This window comes from Struthio camelus, chromosome 3 (genome assembly GCF_040807025.1).
Source record: "Struthio camelus isolate bStrCam1 chromosome 3, bStrCam1.hap1, whole genome shotgun sequence".
Taxonomy (NCBI): Eukaryota; Metazoa; Chordata; class Aves; order Struthioniformes; family Struthionidae; genus Struthio; species Struthio camelus.
Window position 1 is genome coordinate 38,442,602 of NC_090944.1, and position 20,831 is coordinate 38,463,432.

The window sequence follows — 20,831 nt, forward strand, 5'->3', positions numbered from 1 at the left end:
TGGGGTTAATCTTCCCCTTCTTCATAAAGAAGCCTGCTTTCTAGCTTACAGTAGATACTAGGGTAAAACTATGTGGGATGAATGCTATCTGATATTTTTTACTTAAGCAGGATGTTCAGGGCCAAGCCCTTGAAGTTACAGGAACTTGATGGAGGTGCTCTTCTTGGCTATATTCAAGGTATTCTGCTTGGATGTTGTTTTCCTTGTTCTAGAGCATTCTTGATGTTAAAAATAGCAGAATAGAATTGCCCTTCTCATTTCTCAGACTAGCTCTCCAGTGTGACATGCCTATCTTGATAGATAGGTATTTTATGGACCAAGCAACTGCACACATGCACAGTACAGAAACATTGAAGGTAAAATCTTGGCACTACTGATATTAATTTGGATTTTTGGATTGGATTTTTATGATTGACGTTCATAGGAAACAGGGTTTTACCATGTCTGTACCCAAAACAAAAAAACTCTGGTACCTAGCTTTAACCACCTAATTTAAATGTGTCTCATTATAATCAGTATAAATGGGCTTTTAATTGATCATTTTTACTTTATATTATTTTGATCAAAATAATGACGACTGCCACTCTTATTCCAAAATACTAGATCATTACAGTGAATGTTCTGTCACCTCGTCTCTTTCCATAGCTATTTCTGTTTACCACTTTTTGTGGTACAACAAAGTTCATGATATAGCACCACTTCTACTCAGTTTTGTTTTGTGAATTGTAGATTATTGAAATTATTGAATTATACACATGGCCAGGAACTTGTTTTTTCTCAAGAAAAGTAACTTTCATATTCATATTAATTGTTCACGTTATGCATATTTTTAAACATAAGTTTCAGGCATAATTTCATACTAATGCACGCACCAACATAATTTGTAAAAGACTGTCTAGATAATAGTAAATTATTTGTAACTTATATCTCTTTAGATATTGGTAAATAAACAGTCACACTCTGAATTCTGTGCTATATGTATATATCAATATCCCATATATCAATATGGGAAGACCTAACTGTGTGTGTGTGAGAGACATTGTTTAAGTATAAATGAAATTCTTTTTCCTTGTTTGGGGAAATTAGAAGCATAGTTCCATGTGCATTTTAATTTCTAGACTTCTCAACTGAATCTCTTCTGATGGACTGAAACACTGTGCACATTCTAAATTCATTCATAATATGTTTTCAGGTTTTTGCATACCACAGCTTTCAATTTTCTGCTTTTACTAATATCCTATAATTGGAGATTGTTTAATCATTTGAGTAATGCTCAGCACAACTTACTTTAAGGTACCTAGATAAAAGTCAAGCAAATGTAAAGAATATAAATTGTACACTTTTATGGTGCAAAAAAAAAAAAAAAATCTATAAAGCTATTTAAAATGGACTGAAATCATATACCTAATGGGTCACTTCTGTTATTTGCAAAGGGATGATTTTTAGCGTGGTCTCTTGGAATAAAGCACTTTTGAATATGCTGCTTAAAGGATCAGTCTAAGATCTACTAATGTACATTCATGAATTGGGAATGAACAGTTACCCTTTCAAAAAGAGAATGTAATAATCATATACCCTAAATGCAAGTGATAGCTGTAATTTAATGTCTCACTTGTCTCCAATGTGTCGGGATTTATATATTTTGTCTTGCAGAATTCATGATGAAACAATTTATAACTTCTTAAATGCTATAAATTTTTTTTCAGGCTTTCTTCAAGAATCTTCAAAAAGTCTGGTACAGTAGAGCCCCCCAAAGTAAGAAAAATTTGTTAAAATGAAAGTAAATTGTTTTCTGTATTGTCTCTTACTAAAGATTTCTTTTCTTTCTGCAATCAGTGGCATATCATCAAGTAATTCAACGAAGTACTGAAATAAAAGAATTTCTTATCTTACCGGCAGCTGTAGTTCTGCTGCTGTTTTACACAAGTTGCATTATTTAAACAAGGCAACAATTCACACGGATTCAGCGCTCTCTCACAGAACTTGCCAGTGAATATTGGCAGACAGATACATGCTACATCCTATAGAAGAGAAGGAAATTGGAAATAATTATTTGTTGCATCCAAGACAATTCATAAATCAGTATTTACTTTCATTACTATAGAGACCCTAAGTAGGACAGGGTCTCATCATATTAAGCAGCGTACAAAGATATAATATAAAACAGTCATAGCCCCAAATAGGTTGCAAACATAATTTAGGACAAGTGGAACAGGCCTTCCAGCACATATTATAGTAGAGTCAAGTTTGCTAATTGGAAATATACCAGCTCTAAATTGTCTGGCTTTGTGTTTTCATAACTGAATCAAGGAGCTTTATAATTTGTTTATGTTCTTTCCTTATTTCTAAATTTATTCCAGTGTAAAAGTCTCTATCAAACCGTAATAGTGCCTGAAGTACGTCATATTCCAAACAGTATTCAGTAACTAGAGTAGGAAAGAAAAAGGTTTGTATTCTTTTTTAACCCACAACATGAAGTGTAGAGAACAGTTGTGAAAGACATGTCCGTTACTGTAATCTGCAATTTACACAGCAAGAACAGTAAGATATTTTACAATAAAATATTTATTAGTGTTGACACTCTTGTCCTTATAGAACATTACATTGTTAGAAAATACATGCTTTTTGATGTCACATGGAAGGGCAAAAATACATGGGGTTTGTTCTTCTGGTAAATTTGGCAGTGTTCAGAGAAGTGTTTTTTCCAGATTCAGTCCTACAAGCATCATGAAGGAGCTTTATTTTAATATCTATTAAAAGGTTTCTCTATGTATGAAACGATCTGCTGCATTTCTGTGTCTATACAAATGATTGTACAAAATATATATGTTTGTATATCTACTAACTAAGAATTAAGTGGAAATATCTGGAATTTTTAGATAGATTTTATAATTTAGAAATCTATCAATTTGTCCAGTACCTCAGATGCCTCTTTTTTTCTCTCTCTGTGAGTGAGTATGTATCACTGATTTACTCGTACATGATAACTGAGCTTTTGAGCTCTCTTTCACTATTTTGGCTTTGTTTACTCACTGCTATCTACAATAGTCAAGCTAATGAAAGAACATCAACAATGTATTTTGAAATACTACCAGATATGGCTCTATTATCTTCTGCTACTTCTGCCACTCTGCATCAATTTATTCTATTTTATAACAACAACAAAGACAAATTTTAAAAGGAGAATTAAAATAAATCCTACAAGGAAAAGCAACAGTGGGAAACAACCACTAACTAATAAAATAGACTGTGATGTACCATGTTTTATTCAGAAGTTTTTTATTAGAGCAAAAAAGAAATGAAACAACATTGCTAATTTCTTAAGCAAACTCCAAACAACTAAGCTTAAAATGTGGCATTTGGGCTTTTTAATCATCGAAATATTAGAAATGCTAAACATTCAGGTAATAGTATGTTTATGCATGAATTATAAAAAGCTAATTTTAAAAGTTAACATTAGAGTTAAATGATTTGGCATGACATTCAGATATGAAGCTCTGAAGTTTGTACTTACATTTAGCAAATCAATACATGTACCTCTGTTCTGACATGGCTTTGAAGAACACTCGTTGATATCAACTTCACAGTTATGACCAAGAAAACCAGTTGGACAATCACAAACATATCCAGATTGGTTATATTGGCATATGCCTCCATTCAGGCATGGCTGAGATGAGCAAGGATCATCAGCTTCCTCACAAAAAGGACCTACAAGGAATAAAACCAGAAAATAGGGAGTATTTGAGTGAAGGATGCTTCTTAGTATGCTGTCCATAAAATTACCTTGTCACTCTGTTTTGTTTGCCTCTTATTTTAATGAAGTCTGTTTTTAATTTTAGAGAGATGGAGATGCTTTTATCTACCGTGTTTTTTTCAAAAACACTGTGGAACTCCAGTTAACTACTTGGACACTCGTAAACAATCAACATCTAAAAAGTGAAGAACACAAAATATTCCTTTGCATTTTGTTTGTTTTGGTGAATACATACGATATTAATATGTGTGAGTGAGTAAACTCAAGCGTAGCAAGGGGAGAAAGAGAGAAATGAAACCAATGTCCTAAAAGACAACAGTCACTAAATGTCTTTGTCATAGGGTTTATTGTTGTGGGAAACCAAATCCAGCGGAGTTTCAGACCCAGCAGGTTCTTCCCATTCCCATTTATAGGCTGAGCTAATAGTGAGGCTGGGTGTATTCTCAGGCATGTGTGCACACGCACACACAATACAGACACAGTGGCCACATGGATCAACAGAAAGAACAGTGTCTGCCCCTGTACCACATAAACACAAGCAGCACCCCTGTGAACATTAGCGGTACAGACGGCCTAAATCTTTTCCTCCTCTCCCGCTCAACAGGAGAGCGTGACACCCCCTTACTCTCTAGATGCACAAACATACCCATATTCATGGCTCCCTCGAATATGAGCACAGGTTCTGAGTCTGTCTCATATTCATGCCCATATCCTGAGCCACTTATCCAGTTGCTAACTCAGACGTTAGGTCTTCCCAGATGCAGGTGTCCGCCTACTTGCTGGCCAGTCCAGCTTGAAGTCTGCTAGTGAAGCACACTCCCCCCACCACATGCACACACAGTCACACAGAAAATACTTAAGAGTTTCGCAGAGACTGCAATGGTCAGACACAGGCTTTAGAAAAGAGTACTGACCAGCAGCCTGCTTATACTCAGCCAGCTGCTTTTATCTCTTCTGTCTATTTTCACATGCCTGTTTTCCCCCTATCCACCTTGAACACTACCTTTCTTTGGCCTTGTCTCCTCCCAAATAAACAACCTTTACCTGATTTCTTTTTCCACACTGTCCTTGGTTTTGCCACATCCATGTACAAATTCAGTGCTTCTGATATGGTAACCAAGATAATCTTGGTTTTATATCGTATTATTGATATGGTTACCTGTTGGCCTTGCAAGGTTCTGATTCCCAAAAAGCCTCAAGTGCTCCCCTTTAACTATCTGTGAAGTTTCACCATCTCTCACAAAATTCCCCTTTAATCATCTGTGAAATCCTGTCATCGCTTGTGGGAAATCCTGTCATCGCTTGTGGCACCGTAACTTTTGTCAGCTTCTCACTCTGCTATTCATTATACTCAGCAATATCTCGTGTTATGTCCAGTAGTTTCTCTTGTTCTGGTCAATTATTGTAACCTCAGGCAATGGTCTACCTATCTGCCTGCCTATCTGAACAGTTATGAGTTGCCTAACTATTTTGGGACAATTAACTTTTTTAAATTTTGCAACATCAAAGAAATAGCAGAATTATAGAGACTAAGAATCCAGTTCCACTTACTTTTGGAATATTATATGACAAATATGTTTTTGCATATGCTATAGTTTGGTATTCTGCTCTGAATGAACTCTGATTTAAACCACCTTTCTTCCACACATTTGCATACTGAATCAGAAGCATTTCCAATTATTTGGTGTAGCAGTAAAATGAACTTAAGAATAAATCTATTCTGAGGTAGGAGTATGAATTAATTCCATATTTTGTCAAATGGTCATTTGAACCAACTGTATTAAAAATAGATATTCATAAAACAATAGGCTTTCTAGCCTTTACAAAAGATATATAGTCTTGGGGTGGTAAACAGAAAGTTTTTAGCTCAAAACTGTAAACTGTCAGGTAAGTGTAGCTAATTTATTCTAAACAAATTTGTAGGTAAGTGCATGGGTCTCCAACCATTTTCTTGCAAATACATACTAACTACATACAGCAATGTGTATGTGGAGTAACATTTACCAGATCCAAGTATCTCAGTCTCTACTATATACAAAATCAGCTGATGCAACCAACATCTTGCAAGAAAATATTATTAACAGAAAAAAGAGTCAAACCACTTCTGCCTATTTATTACTCATTCTTGTATTCATTGCAAATACTTGTTTCAGTAAGGTAACATGAATTGGACTTTTAGGACGTATTATTCACTTTTCTTTAGCATCAGAGAATATTCACAGAATGCTTTTTGATTTTGTTGCCATCCCTTATCACCGTAGCAATCAAATTACAGTAAAAGTATATTGCAACTTGGAGATGTTAGGATATGTTAGGAGAAGCTAAGAAAGAATTCCTCAGATTGAAGCCATTGATCAGTATTAGCACGTATATAAGGGAACATTTGGAATACCAAATGATGGTGACTGGTCAATTATTTCTCAACCTCTGCTTTAGTATTTAGCTTTCATGTTATACTTTAGTACAATTGTACTCCAGCAGCACTCAGCAATGATCTCTTTATGGAAATTGAGATTATATCTCAATATTTATCCTACTGATTTTTAACTCTGATTTGGGCATACTCAGAAGTTGAGTGCTCCTGATCCACCCACATCAGACAACAGGAGAAGGCAGATCAGCCTAATAGCGGCTGTAATCATTCTATCCAAAGGAAAGACAAAAAATGTAGTTCCGTAAGCCAAATATACCACTGAGGTGTTCCTGTCATTGTTTCTACCCCTGAATCTGACCTCCTGTCCTTACTATGAGTGATGAAAGTCTGTGTGGATTGACCCATTACATCTCCAGCATCACGAAAATTCTTTTACCTACTGCCTCGTGCTAATGGGTAATATGACTTCAGAAAGGTAACAGCATTAGGAACTTATCATTTTTTCTGCCACCAGCATGAAGATATTCTTAGTCTTTTGTGTTACAATGGGATTAGAGGGAATTATTAGAACAGGAAAAGGCTACATGAACAAAACACAGTACAATGAAGGCCAGTTAGTTGAGGTAACTAGATGAAAGAGGTGCCTTTTTGGTAATGCTTGTTTGTAGCATAAAAACCAGGAAAAGGGTGTTGTTCTACTAAAACAAGAGATATAGAAACTTTAGAGAAGGATTAAAGGTAGCCAGAAGAGAGAAGGCCTGAGATAAGGAAACACAATTAATTACAGCATGGGAGATGTATCAGGGAATAACCACTTTTGGAAATTGAATATTAAGTCTGGAAACAGTAGAGGAAGGGCTGAAAAGAAAGGCATGGTTCAAGGAAGAAGAATGGTTTAGGTTCTTTAATACTTGGCAGCCCTTGCAAAAGGCCAAAAATTGTATTTTTCTTTTTGTTAATTTGGAAAGAATAGTGCTTTAAGTGTGGATAGAGAGCCAATTATCTAATCAGATCCAATAGGATCAATTTAAGTGAAGATGCTGAGACTAACTCTTTCATACACTTATCTAAAGTGAATTCAATGAAACCTCTATCAACTGTGTAACATCTTTCAGAAAGAACTCAGTCCTCAACAGGAATAGTTCTTAATTATTAAAGCTACTTATCACTTTGACATTCCTCTACTTTATAATTTCTTGTATTCAGCATCTTCTGTGAAAAGCAAGAGCAATGCTCTCACTTGAATATCCATGCCTGATGCATTTGAGGAATAAGTCAACAAAAGGAATTCTGGACACAAACTGGAGAACAAACGGTTTTAGCTTTTTTTTCTACCATTCCCAAACCTGATGTCACACTGAATCTGTTTTCTAAAGAAGACTGAGATGTGACTTGGTTACAGCCCTTGGAGGGAGAAAACATCAAGAACTAAAAGGCTCTTTAATTCAGTGGAGAAAACTGTAACGAAAGCAAATGACTGAGAAGCTAGGGCGAATAATGTTAGGAATACGTCACACATTTTTTAGCACTGAGGCTTCTGTTACAGGCTACCATGAAAGAACTGGCTTCTCCAGTTGCTGATGTCTTCACATCAAGACTAGATGCTTTTTTTTGAAAGATACTACTCTATCCATAAATAAGATAGAGGCTGCAATATATAAACAATATACAACTTTTGGCCAAAACAGACAACCAATTGATCCTTTAAACATATAAATATATTCTTCTCCTTTGATTCAGAATCTATACAAAATTTCCTAAAGGATGTACAAAATTAAGAATTCATTCTGAATTCCTACTGAAGAGTTTACACCTTTTTGTCATCAGCAGTGCCTCTTGTTTAGATATGTTAAAAAATACTTAACTACAGGGCCACGCTAACATCTCCTGACATCTGAATGCTCTTGTTAGAAGCAAGGTAAAGAGGAAACAAGATAAAAATAAATCTGTATAATCTGAAGCCAAGTGTAAGCCTTTGCAGGAGGATAATATTTTTTAAGCAATGAACAATACAGTTGGGAAAAAATATCAGTCTAATTTGCTAATGCGTATTGAAAATGTTTGTAGAAACTCTGGAGGCCAGAGGCTTAAACAAGTGCAAGGCAAATTTTTACAGCCGCATAGGTTTTATGCATAACCTTCTCTTTTTCTTTCATATCAATATCTACGGCATAGAATTCAACATAGGTGTTGTGTATTTCTGTTGCCAACAATTTCAACAGAATATGTGAGTGCTTCTTCCCCCAGTTAGACCCCCTGCAAAAAAAAACATTTGCTGAAAATAATGAATTCCCTTTAGGTTTAGCTGATGAATGATTAGCTACTCAAAGCTATGATATAATATTCAAATTCTTTGTAAAACAAATGCTGTTAACAACAGAGACTGTAGTCTAATGGGAGATGGTTGATTCAAGAAGTTCTAAGATGAAAAAAAACCAGTTATCAGCTTGATTGAATTTCCTGATTAAAGAGGAAAATAAGAGAAATTAAAGATATCATCAGTAGGCTTGGTTCATCATGGTCTTTCAACACAGTGAATGTCAAAGTTTATGAACATTAGTTTAAGTAACTGAATCTTATTCTCAGCATTTGCTATTGATTTTACATTTGAAGAGAGTGAAACCCTCCATTAACCTCCTCTAAAAAAACCTCAAACCAAAAAAACCCCAACCCTTCCTTGTTTGATTACATTTAACTGCATCCCTGCTAGACGTCATTAGTTTCACTACTATGTCCTAAGGACAACACATTAAAAGTCAAAGGAAATTACTGACATCTTTAATAGGTATCACTAAATTAGTTAAGGAACCACATAGTGCCATTTACATAAATATCTAAGGTTACTAAGTAAAATAAAATCATGTTTATTTTTAATAGGAATCCTTTTAGGGGTTTCTATTTATAAAGCCATTTTCTTCTCTGCTGAAATGAGTATTTCCTGAGGAATAAAATGTGTGAAGGATCATCTTAATCTACTGTCTTTTAATAGATTTTCAGTACATCTATTCTGTCAATCCTCTAATGAAAAATTAAGATTTTTCAAAGGAGTTATGCATAAGACACAGAAGACTACTTCAGGAAATAGTGCATGTTACACCCACATATATTCACTCATCTGTATTTTAATAAAATGAAGCAATTGTATTTCAGGGTGACCATCAAAAAGAAATGCTTTAGTAGCAGAGTGACTTTAGTTGAAGTGAAATAACTGGTTTCTAGGAATTAAAATCAAGGACTGAAAACACACAGAAAGCAGTAAACACAAGAAAGTCTGAGAATGAGGAGAAAGTTGATAATTCAGATATTTTTAAAAGTGAATATTTTAATAATTTCAGTTTCACACTGAAATTGTAGGAACCCAACTCTTACATAATGCTTTCTTATGTCATTACTAATGCTTAACACTCCTGTCTACTTAAAAACTAATTAAAAAATCAGGTTCTCATTTGAGAACTGTCAGATTTCAGTTGATCAAGTAAAAGTAGTTCTGTATTTAAACTGATCCCTGCTTGCATAGCTCAGTTAACAATTCACTGTAATTAGTCTAATCCCATTCACTCCTTGTTTTTATTTTGCTGAATTTCATCAGATGTCCTTCTACTCTCCAGGTAAATATTTCTTTTTGAATTAGTAAAGTTGTAGTACCATCTTTCCCTCAGAGATTTTCTAAAGTTATAATCTGACAACCAGTTTTCAGTGAAAGTGCTGGCTTCCTGCTTTCCCTTGCACAGTGCTGGCAGTCATTCATGTCCCAAAGTAAACTGCATCAGGGAAATAATCTGGCTGAAATATGACAATTTTTATTTCTGCTGGGTTACTTTTCAGCTGGTTCTGTTCCCAATTTAGGTAAATGTTCAGTTCAGTAGTTGTGCTAACAGTGCATGCGGCTGCTGAGTTTGAGGGTAAGTATGTAACTGTTTAAATAAGCAGCTATAGGACTCCAGCCAAATGTGAGATAACAGTTTTCTTAAAAGACACAACATGTCATAGGACCTTATTAAACTGTATGAAGACTCCACATTGAAAGCCTGGAAGCATGGGTTCAGCTCTGGGCTGCTGTCATAGAGCTACGGTCAGTGGACTTGTAAGCGCTAATTATTCACCATAATGTAGACCCTCCTATTAACTCAGAACAATAGTTCTCTAGAATTGACAGTTTCAACTATGGCTCAATTAAACCCAATAGCTGCCAAGACAACATGACTCACATGTAAACAAGTACATAAAGGTATCCAAATTCTTCATCTGGTGTCCTAACAAGAAACTGAATCCTACCCAAAGGGACTGGGTTAAATTCATTGTGTGGTTAAATTTAATTTGAGACAAAGCACTTGCCAGTAAATAATATTTGGCCTCAACAGACAAAATATAACATTTCAAATTATTGAATTTCTGGAAACCTTCTGCACATTCCAACTTCTGGCTTTGTGATAGGCACATTTGAAAAATATACTATTTGTACATCTAAGTGATTAAATTAGAAAGATTATTTTTTTTGGTATGAAATCTTTTTGTTGAAAATTACTTTTTCTTAAATATAGAATTATTTCTTTGGAGAATTGCCAGGAGTTAACATTTTCCTTTTTTCTACATGTAAAATATACTAGGATATTTTTATTAACACTCTCATCAAAACTGTTTTTAAAATTTATTCATTTATGAAGCAACTTTTCAAGCACAAAACTGAGATGGATTCTTAGCAATTTTCTTTGTAGAGGGAATATAATTTTCCCATTTAAAAACTACACTGAATCACAAGCTCTTGCCTCATATTTCCAGGTTCTGTTACGCACCAATATTTCTGTTGATACATTAAAAGCATTAATCTTTGAAATATGAATAGAGTATTAGCCACTTCATACAAATTTCTTATCAAACACTATGACAGACACCTTTATACTGCATTTGAAGTTTCAATAAAGTTTGAATCAAAATGAAATCTACTTAAGGCAATATAAATATAGGTCTCAGAAGAGAGAGTGCATATTTCCATGAAAGATTCCAAACAGGCAGTATCAGAGCTCACTGATGGGCTTTATACAAAGCTCCAATCAGCAGACTTGAAAATAGACATTTATAAAGTAAAGGAATGAAAAGAACATTAACTTCCATCGGAGGAAAGCTTATCAGAGACAAAATTATGGTAATGCTCGGAAGACTCATCAAGAGTACTTGTAAACTTTTTATTTTACTTCCCATCTTCACTAACCACTGTATTCAGAAGCACCAAAATAGCCAAAGCAAATACAGTTGTACTGATTCTGAGCAGACGTTCACCCTGGCCACTGTTAAGGCAGTGTCTCTGTGCTGTCACTGCTGTCACTGGGACCAGAGTTTATTGCAGAAAGGGATGTTCACATTCCTGCTAGGGGAAGCACGAAGAACAGCCATAATATTCAACTTTGCAGCTATGGCTTTTACAAAAATAGCACTATTGCCCACTTGGACAAACTCTAGATTTAAAATGGCCTTTCTCTTTGGAGACAGCTGCTGGAGTTTATCACTCATCAGAAAACAACAGAAACAGAAAAAAAGAAATCTAAGGCAGTGTATCCATTAATAGAGAATCTATTAATACTCTACATTTTTGACTATGTAAAATGACATGACTACTTATGCATCTTTTGGGATGGTAGTTTTTTTTAGAAACATATTGATTAATCACTGTCTTCTTTCGGCAACAGTTTCTCCAGGTAATATTAATTCAGTTGCCCAGCTACCCATTAGGTGGTAAGACCTTTCCTATGCTCGAATACAAGGTATGTTCATGATGGCTCATTCTTCTGAAGTATTTTACCTCTTCCAGATGGGGAGGTCTCTCCTAGAATTTAGGGTCTCTCCTATAATTCACTGTGCCTGATGTTACTCAGTATGTTTTCTAAAGGTATGAATAGGAAACACACTTTTCACTAAATTCCTAAATGATAATAGATCAATTCAATTACACTGACTGGGACAGAAAATTTGTTCATTAAAGCACGAAAGTTTCTCTGATTTCAAACTGGAAAAGTATAAGCTATGAAAATAAACCTGTGCAAAATACTAAGTATATCATTCTACATCAAGGGGTAACAGACACCAGCAAAGTGCCAACGCTTTGTGAATCAAAACAGAAGGAACTCCACTGGGCAGGAAAACAAGACTACATTCACTCACTTTTCAGTGGAAGAACAAATCATTGTCCATAGCTTGCAGGAAATAAAACATCATAATCATTACTGAGCGAGTTGAAAGTGCTGTTCTATATATCACTAGTGAGACTAAAATTAAATACTTCTTACCTTTCTGAGTAAATGACAAAGGCAATTCAAGGAAACTTAATATCAGAGTGTGTCTCTAAGGTGAACCTGTGCATAGACTGCTGTGCAAGGGCCCTCTGCTGCGTGGATCTTGGGGATGTGGCTGGAATGGAGGAGGGAGAACCGAGAATCCGAGAGCCGTAAGTTCTCCCCAGGTTTGCAATGTATGGACAATGGATGAATAGCCTATGATGGAGGGGCAGCAGGACAGAACCACTAGTTAGAGATAATTGAAAAGAAGTTTCCTAAGAGAATAAATGGGAAAAAATCACTTATAAAAAGCTCTCGTGGATAAAGCAGCAAACATAAATTGAATAGAAAACTCTTGCTGGAGAGAGAAAAAGGTAGAATGACCAAAATGACCTCCATCTTTAGCTGCTAATGTTACTTATACAGGGATGGATATTTCTTGATCTTCAAGAGCTGTTGCAGAAAATAAAAGCCTTTTTTATCAATAAATGATATAGCAACAATCCTTAAGAAGACACCTATTGTTAGAACAAATATGATCCAGCCTTTTCTGCTTTATTGCCTGTGTGTTTACAGCCAGCTAGAATTAAAGAGCAACATCCCTCCCAAAGAGCTTAATAATATGGGAAAGGGAACAACATGCCCCAAGGAATAGTGTAAGTCTATTAAATTCTCAATGGGTAAAGTGTTACTTAAAATTTCTATGGATGTGCCAAGTCTATAAAAACTCAAGAGGAAACTGCCTCCTCAAGGTCCTGAACCTTTCTGTTCTTTGTGAGGCAAGCAAGCCATATTTCCTTCTCTTTTGTTCAACAGAATAGTGAGTGGTCGCTACAGTACTTCTTAGTGGCAATGACTAACTGCCTGTCAAAATCTTATTGTATTTTTTTGACGGTGGAGACTCTGGGGCTTCTGCTTCTCTTTAGGGCCTGACTTGTTCAATTGTTTTCACAATTTGCCTCTTTTCCAAAGGCCAAACAAAGTGTTCATATATATGTCTTTTATTTGTATTTGTATTTATTCACATGAAAGAAAACAAAAAAATAAACCTGTTCTATATCCCATAGGTATGTTTGTAACATATGCCATCTTTCTTGAATCTTTTAGCAGCAATATTTAGTCAAAACTTTGAATAAATGCTGTTTTTCCTCAGAAACTGAAATAACTTGATCATTATGCATAATAAGGGTAAAATGTTTTAAACTCTTTCTTTCTGTAAAGAACCAAAACTTGTAGTATCTTCGTGGTGTGTCAGCCAACAAGGGGCAGGGGAAGGGAGGTAGAAGGCGGGGAGGAAGGTGGAAGGGGTTAGGAAGGAGGGAGGGAAGGAAGGGGGAAGACAGAGGGGACGGCATATAGAGAGGAGGGAAGGAGGAAAGGAAGGGGGGAAGGAAGGGGGGAAAAAGAAAGAGAAGGAGAGAGGAAGGGAGAAAGGGAGGGAGGGAGGGAGGGAGGAAGAGCAGGGAAGGGAAGACATTTCTTTTACTAGGGCACCAGCATCCTCTAATATTCCCCAGAGCAAACATGACAGGCACTTGCATAGACTAAAGAAAATTCTACATACTGCCGAAATAGTATAATCTGTAATGTAGATTTTTTAAGAACTCATACATTCCTAAATATATGCAAATTGCTAACTGATAAAAATATATAGAATCTCAATTTATTCTGGAACAGAGATGCTAAAAATTTAGTAAGATAAAGGTGCAGATCTTAACATATTTTAAATCTCTTTTCAAAAATTACCAAAAAAGTGATTTATTTTCACATATGTATACTTAGATGCTGCTACATGTAAAGAAGGTATCTTACTGATATTTCTTCTACCTATATGTACCCACTTGCTAACCAATGAAGGATGAAGTGATCCACATAAAGCACGTACTAATTATGTCACTCATTACTCTAACTGAAGGGACTCAGTATAGGTAAACAAAATAAAGAGAATACAACTTCAAATAATTAGCAGTTATGCAAATTTTGGTACTACTGTGATGACAAAAGTTTGAGGTTCTATTTATGCTAATGTTTCTTTCAGAAGAAGACTTCCTCAGTATTTTAGGTGCTGATTCAAATAAGAGCTTTTGAAGTTTCAGTAAGAAGAAGAAATCCTCTAGTTTGACCTATAAAGTGTCCAAGTACAGGAGGAGTAAAATTTTTACCTAAATTGTCTGTGAAGTAAAGCATTTTTCTCCCATCTTCATTATTTGTTTCATACAAATACAATTATGTTATATAGATCTTATATCTGCAAATGGTACACAGAGTAAAAAATGTGATAAAATCAAAAATCAAAAAAATGTAGAGTGAAATGCAAACATTCATCCCTAAATTAACAGTTATAGGAGAAGACTCAGAGTGATAAGGAAATGAATACCTGTACATCTTCTGCTTAATGTCAAAATATCTCCACAGCAATACCAAGAGCTATCCCGAATAAAAATTATACAAAATGCAACTAGGACAGTAAGATTGTAACAAACAAAGTGATTCTTCTCTCTCTCATGAGATGACATTAAAAAAAAAGTCTTGTAAGCAGGAAAAACTAAAGTTATATTTAGATACTAAATCCTTCATCTAGAACATTTTGAAGTTACAAAAGGGAATAAAATAGTGAAACCGGAGTCTTGGTAAACCCTGCAGCAGTAATAATAGTACTTTCCTTCCCAAAGACTAAAAAGCACCTTGGACAAGAGCCAGGAAAACATTTTAGGATATAACTGTGTCTTAAGGGGTATTTAGGTATGTAAGTTTCAGAGATCTATTCACCCAAATACTGTTTTGTCACTTAAATGACTGTGGTCTTCAAAAAAGCTAAAGTTCTAATATTATGTATGGCACTGAAGTGATCACATAGAACAACCACAACAACTTCATACTCACAGGAAAAACCCACTTTCATGCTGCAGGCTAGTGGTTAGACACATTTTGCTACAAAAGGTCTAGCTTCAATTTTCTCCGCTTAAAGAGCTCAAACCACCATCTCCCACCTCTTAGGATAATACCCTTGCCATTAAATGACAGAGACATTTGCTGGGAAAAACTTTCCATCCTTTCTCTTGCAGCTGGGCATCAGACTGGAATATAAGCATCAGGAGGCCAGAAAGAAGTTAAAGACGAATGAGTATGACTCATCTATCTACTGAGAAAAAAAAAGACTCAGAATTTACAAGAAGGAGGCTTAAAATAGTGTTATGAGAAGTTGCAGTGGTGCTGGGGGGAGGCTCTAAATAAGAACTAGTGTAAATTGTATGTTTTAGTCCTCTTCTGTCTACAAATAAAGGAGTTCTATGTGAATGTTTTGGAGGCAATGAACAGAGGGTTTTTTTCCTTGACTGTGTACGGCTAAAATAATGGCATATCCAGAAGTAATTCATTGTGACTTCAGAGGATAGTGTAAGCATGCTGATTCAGCATCACTGTGTAACTGAGAAACTTGAGTACAAGCAATCAGAATCCACAGTTCCTCAGCTTGCAACCTCTAGTTTGCCTCATGGCTGAAAAGTAACTTCTCAAAACATCCCTTTAGTCTAGATTTCCAGAACAGAAAGGCCTTTCTTTTCACAAAAAGCCAAATTCTACCTTCATATCAAGAGGAAAATGCACACACAGCTGAATTTCCCATTCAAGACTAACAATATGAACAATGAAAGCCATGGTGCCTGAAGTAATAGAATTTTCATGTATACCAAAAAAAAGCCCTAAACCAAAATAAAACAAAAAAAATCTCAATTGAATTAAGACTTAAAGGAATTGCTAATGTAGGCACAACTGTAGCATCCCACAATGGAAAAATCTACATTTAAAAGGATTGTGTGAGTGTATCGAGTAGGAAAAAAGGGAAAATGTTGTGATCAATAAACAGACAAAAGCAAGAAAAAAGAAGAAAGTGATGATGGAGAGATTTTTGCAGAAGATTAAAAAAAGGTAAAATTTCTCTCTCCAAATAAATGCAAATCTACCTACTTGGATCAAACAGTCAGTCTGCTTGCATCATATGTAAAAAAATGATGTGTTATATAGTGTGAAACTTAGAAATAGACCTTTTATTATTTAATAGGGTAGTCTAACCTTTGCAAGACATTTTGTAGTCTATTATCAGAGCAGATAAACTTTGTGGAGATATGATTCAAATTTAACATCTGCAGTAGACAAATTTAGTAGCAACATTTGAAATGTGTATAAAAGATGTGAAAAGACCCTGTCTTTAACAGCCTGCAGAGTCATATTAGTTCAGACTTTCAAAAGTACATTAAACGATTAGGTAGCACTTTTCCCTCTGACTTAAAATGTAACTTTGACTCTTATCTCATGTTTAATGATTTTTTTTTTTTTAAATTCACTATCTACTCTCTTGAAGAATAGTAACTTGGATAAAATAAATACAGCGAAAGACAGTGATAAATTTGGTGGACACCTTGTTTTTAGTGAAAAGTGTACAGGAAAACGTGTTTGCTTCTATCATTAACCATTTCTTTATTTGCTGGATATCTGAGGTCTGTAGAGCAGATGACAAACAGATTGCCTCCTTCTAGTTTAGACAACGTAAATTTTTCCCATATTTTTTATTTAGCTCAATACTACTATTTGATATGTACAAAATTATTTAGCAGATTAATTTTACCAAGATCAGCACAACTCTGATAAGTATCATACACAGCACAACTGAATACATTATTTTCTCAGCTCTTGACCACCAATCTCCTTCTTCCACCAATCTTGACTCACTTGTAGACTTAGGTACTCACAGCTACAAACCTCTATAACTACAGTATGGAAGATCAGCATTTTTAAATGAAATTAACCTAATAAAGTCTTTTTCCTTTGAGCTGTTTCTTTTTGTTTAAGATAGAAATAAAGTAATGACTAGAAAGAGACAAAACCCCTTAAGAAGTCATTGGAAGTACAGCTTTTTGATGTGACATGTAAAATTATGTCTTTAATATATACGGGCTAAAGATATGTGAACTGCTGATAACATTGTGGGATATTCTATAAAGAAATGAAACATCCACGGACACGAATAACAGTCTTAGCCACATTATGTACAATCTGGTTATTTATTATTTTTAGCACTTACTTTTTTAGGGAAACTAGGTGAGACTTTAAAAAACAAAGTGCAAGAGCGACATTTCTGAAAACACCTACAAGACTTGACACACAAAATAAAGGTGCTATGTAAGATATCTCATGCAGAGGTATCTTCTGACATAACAAGATTATTTCGTATCTTAAGATAGCTTCCATAAAGTAACATAGGCATCTCCATATTAAATTTAAACTTCATTTTTGAGGTGACATACACTTGGATATTCTATGAAGCCTCGTTTTCAAAAGTGAGCTATGCAATTTTAGAACTGAAATTCTGTTGACTGGCACTGTAACACACAGTGATAAATGACAACTTTAGGAAGTGGAATGCACAAAGCTGACTACATATTTTTGAAAAATGCTTGTCAACTCTGTGCTAATAGGCTTACTGCATCCTATATAATAATCCATTCTGACCACCTTCTTCTTCCTGCAACGTATCCTTGGAGCCCATATGATTTATTCCAACCATTTAATAGCAAAAGTCTGTTCAGTTTAGTCACTCATGGGGCCCCAGTTAGCATATAGTTTTCCCATCAATTAACATATGTGTAGTTCAGCCAAGAATAGTCTGAAGTTAATAAGAATGAGCATATCTGTTTATTTATATCAAACTCCCATATCTCCTTATTTATATCAAACTTCTCATCATCAAGATATCATCATGCATATCATCTCATACAATCTGGTGTAAATCGGAAGGGATCCTCTAAAAATTAATGAATTAAAGTTGGTGAAATTGATAAATAAAGTGGTTTCAGAAAATTCATCAGCTTTCTTTCCTACTGAGTAAAAGTCATCATATAAATAGTAGACTTCAGATCTTTGGACACAAAAAACTCCAAATTCCTATCGAGATCTGAAAAATTAACTGACCTGCAACTGGAAGCTCACTAAAAACCTTTTAAAATTTCAGCATAACATTCCTATTTTATGTATCCCAATATTCATCAATCATGACTAAATCATAACGAATGTTAAGATTGATTTTAAAATTTTATAACTTTCTGAGATTTATTGTTGTTGTTGTTGTTGTTATTATCTACCCATCCTTTCAGTAGTAATATTTTCAAGAATTTCTCTGAAACTAGGGGAAATTAGAGAAGCAATATTTGTAATGTAGATAGTTAGCTATTCAGTTACTTGCATGAATCCAGGAAGAAGAGTTTTAAATAAAGCAATAGTTGGAAAGTTGGCATTTTCTTATCTCTCTGCAAATATACACACTTTCTAGAAGCACAAGACAGGTTTTGTCTTTTTTCCTTAAAGTTATCATACCCAGATGACTGATGACGATGGATATGTATGGATTGAAAAATCAATTGGATTCATTAAAATGCTCTTACAGTTTCCTCTATTACAAATTAAACCATGTGCACTTGGCCTCCTCTCTTGGTTGCAGTCACAACTGTATTTTGTGATAAGGAAAAAAGCTTTCATAAACAGGCATCAAGCCAGTTGCATCTTTGTATGTCAACTCTAAGTCAACAAAAAGCACCTGCAGTTACATGCAGCTCACAACACTAGCGTATTATACTCAGGAGTAAATACCTAACTTGACAGGCATGTTGACATATTTTCACCGCTGTTAAGTTTTCAGATGGAGTCCTCAATGAGATAAAATTGTTTAAACTGCTTGATCCACCCCTCTGGCCACAGTACTACTACATCACTATTACTACTAATGCAAGGGTATGCAAGAGGATGGAAGAAACAGAAGCATCCTCAGCAAGGTACCCATCCAGAAGAATGACTACATTTTACAGTTAATAGTGTTACTTAATAAGCAAGCTATGGCCACTGAAAAGAGACCAAGACCCAAGGTGTGGTAGTCTGAACCTCTAGAATTCACCAATTTATATGAATCCCTGAAAGGAATTCTTTTCAAAATGGAAAGTTTCACAGATGTGAATGTGTGAAGCCAGTGATTCTCTGAAATTCTCCTCAGAAACCACAAGCCTAAATGGCAAATCTCTTCTACTAAAGAGAAACCAAGGGTTTCACAGTTGAGATGAATTGCTATTAAATTATTTAGGCATGTGCAGAAACATGACTGTAGATTTGAGGTGACTGCTAAAGATCTGGAAAAGCCATCTTGAGGAGATATCCACCTGAAATTCATTAAGTAAACTCAGGACTGTGGAAGAGCTATAAAACATAAAAATGTATTCTGGGAGGGTATGCCCTCAGGCAACTGCAGAGAACAGGGAGCTGTATTGAGTAAGGGGAAGCCTGAGGGGAAAGTGCAATGGAGTACACTGATAAGGAGGAGTGAGCAGATAGGAGAGAGTGAGGGTAAAAGAGCTCCTGAATCTCAGGAATGGAGCAGGCCATGACGGTAACAGAGAAGTAACAGGACGGGCTGAATAGCTGCCAGTAGCCCTGCTTTAATACCTGTGTCCTATGAGGCAGAGGAAAAAGAAAAATGTCAAGAATAGGTGTACAAGCCAGTGAATAACCCTTACGTGGCTGGTAAGAAATAGACACTCTTTGCCTTACTGCTGATCTTTTAATAGCCTAATCGATGATTTTTAAGAATATACATTGCCAGGAAAAATCCCAAGAGTGATGAGTCCTGTGAATGCTTAAAATTAAGACTGTTCAATAGCATAAAATGTGTGATATGTTGTCAAATGACCATGTCATCTCATCTCATAACTCAAATCCATCTTCCAGTCTTACAGATTATGCGTTGATTTATTGTAGTGAATTAATCTCCAGAAAGAAAATCCCTAGAGGTACTTATAGAAGAAAATATAGAAACAAAAGAAATACATTAGGTAATTAGATAATTAAGTTTTGTACATCTGCCAACTATTAGATATGTAATGAGAAGGAAAAGGTTCGTTTATTATACCAATTGGTAACGTTATTACACTCTGAAAACAACACAGAATTATATCCTTTGCAAGAAAATCTATCCTTGAATGTCCAAAGCTTCTTGGGACTGTAACTGTTAGTCTTCAATGATCTTTCAGTATATTTACATTTACCAAAGCTAAATTTGACATACAGCAGCATTCTTTTATGAGACAAACTGGGAGTGTGTTTGCTCACCATATTTGGGACATCTGTGCCCCAAGACATAAAATGAAGTCTGTCTGTCTTAACTGGGGCCATATAAAATTCTGATTTTCACCCTAACCCTCTTCAGAGCCAGCAGAGTAAACTGAGCACCTCTCGAGGACCTCTAGCTGACCCTGCTTGAGCAGAGAGGTTGGTCTAGATGATCTCCAGAGGTCCCTTCCAACCTTGGCCATTCTGTGATTCTCAGTTCGTTCCATCCAAGAAAGGTATCTAAGCCAGAGGGGATGAATTGCCCCTAGGTTACCTGTCTTTCTCC

At 35.3% G+C, this 20,831-nt stretch overlaps 1 protein-coding gene across 1 annotated transcript in view; it reads right to left on the reverse strand.

The window, feature by feature from the left end:
* Positions 1-20,831, reverse strand: part of EYS (eyes shut homolog) — a 1,042,686-nt gene that overhangs the window by 873,738 nt on the left and 148,117 nt on the right. Inside the window, exons 5-6 of the mRNA XM_068937477.1 lie at positions 3,515-3,708; positions 1,894-2,021 (exon numbers count right to left, since the gene is read on the reverse strand). Of these exons, the coding sequence (XP_068793578.1) occupies positions 1,894-2,021; positions 3,515-3,708 (322 nt within the window). The remainder of the gene's footprint in view (positions 1-1,893; positions 2,022-3,514; positions 3,709-20,831) is intronic.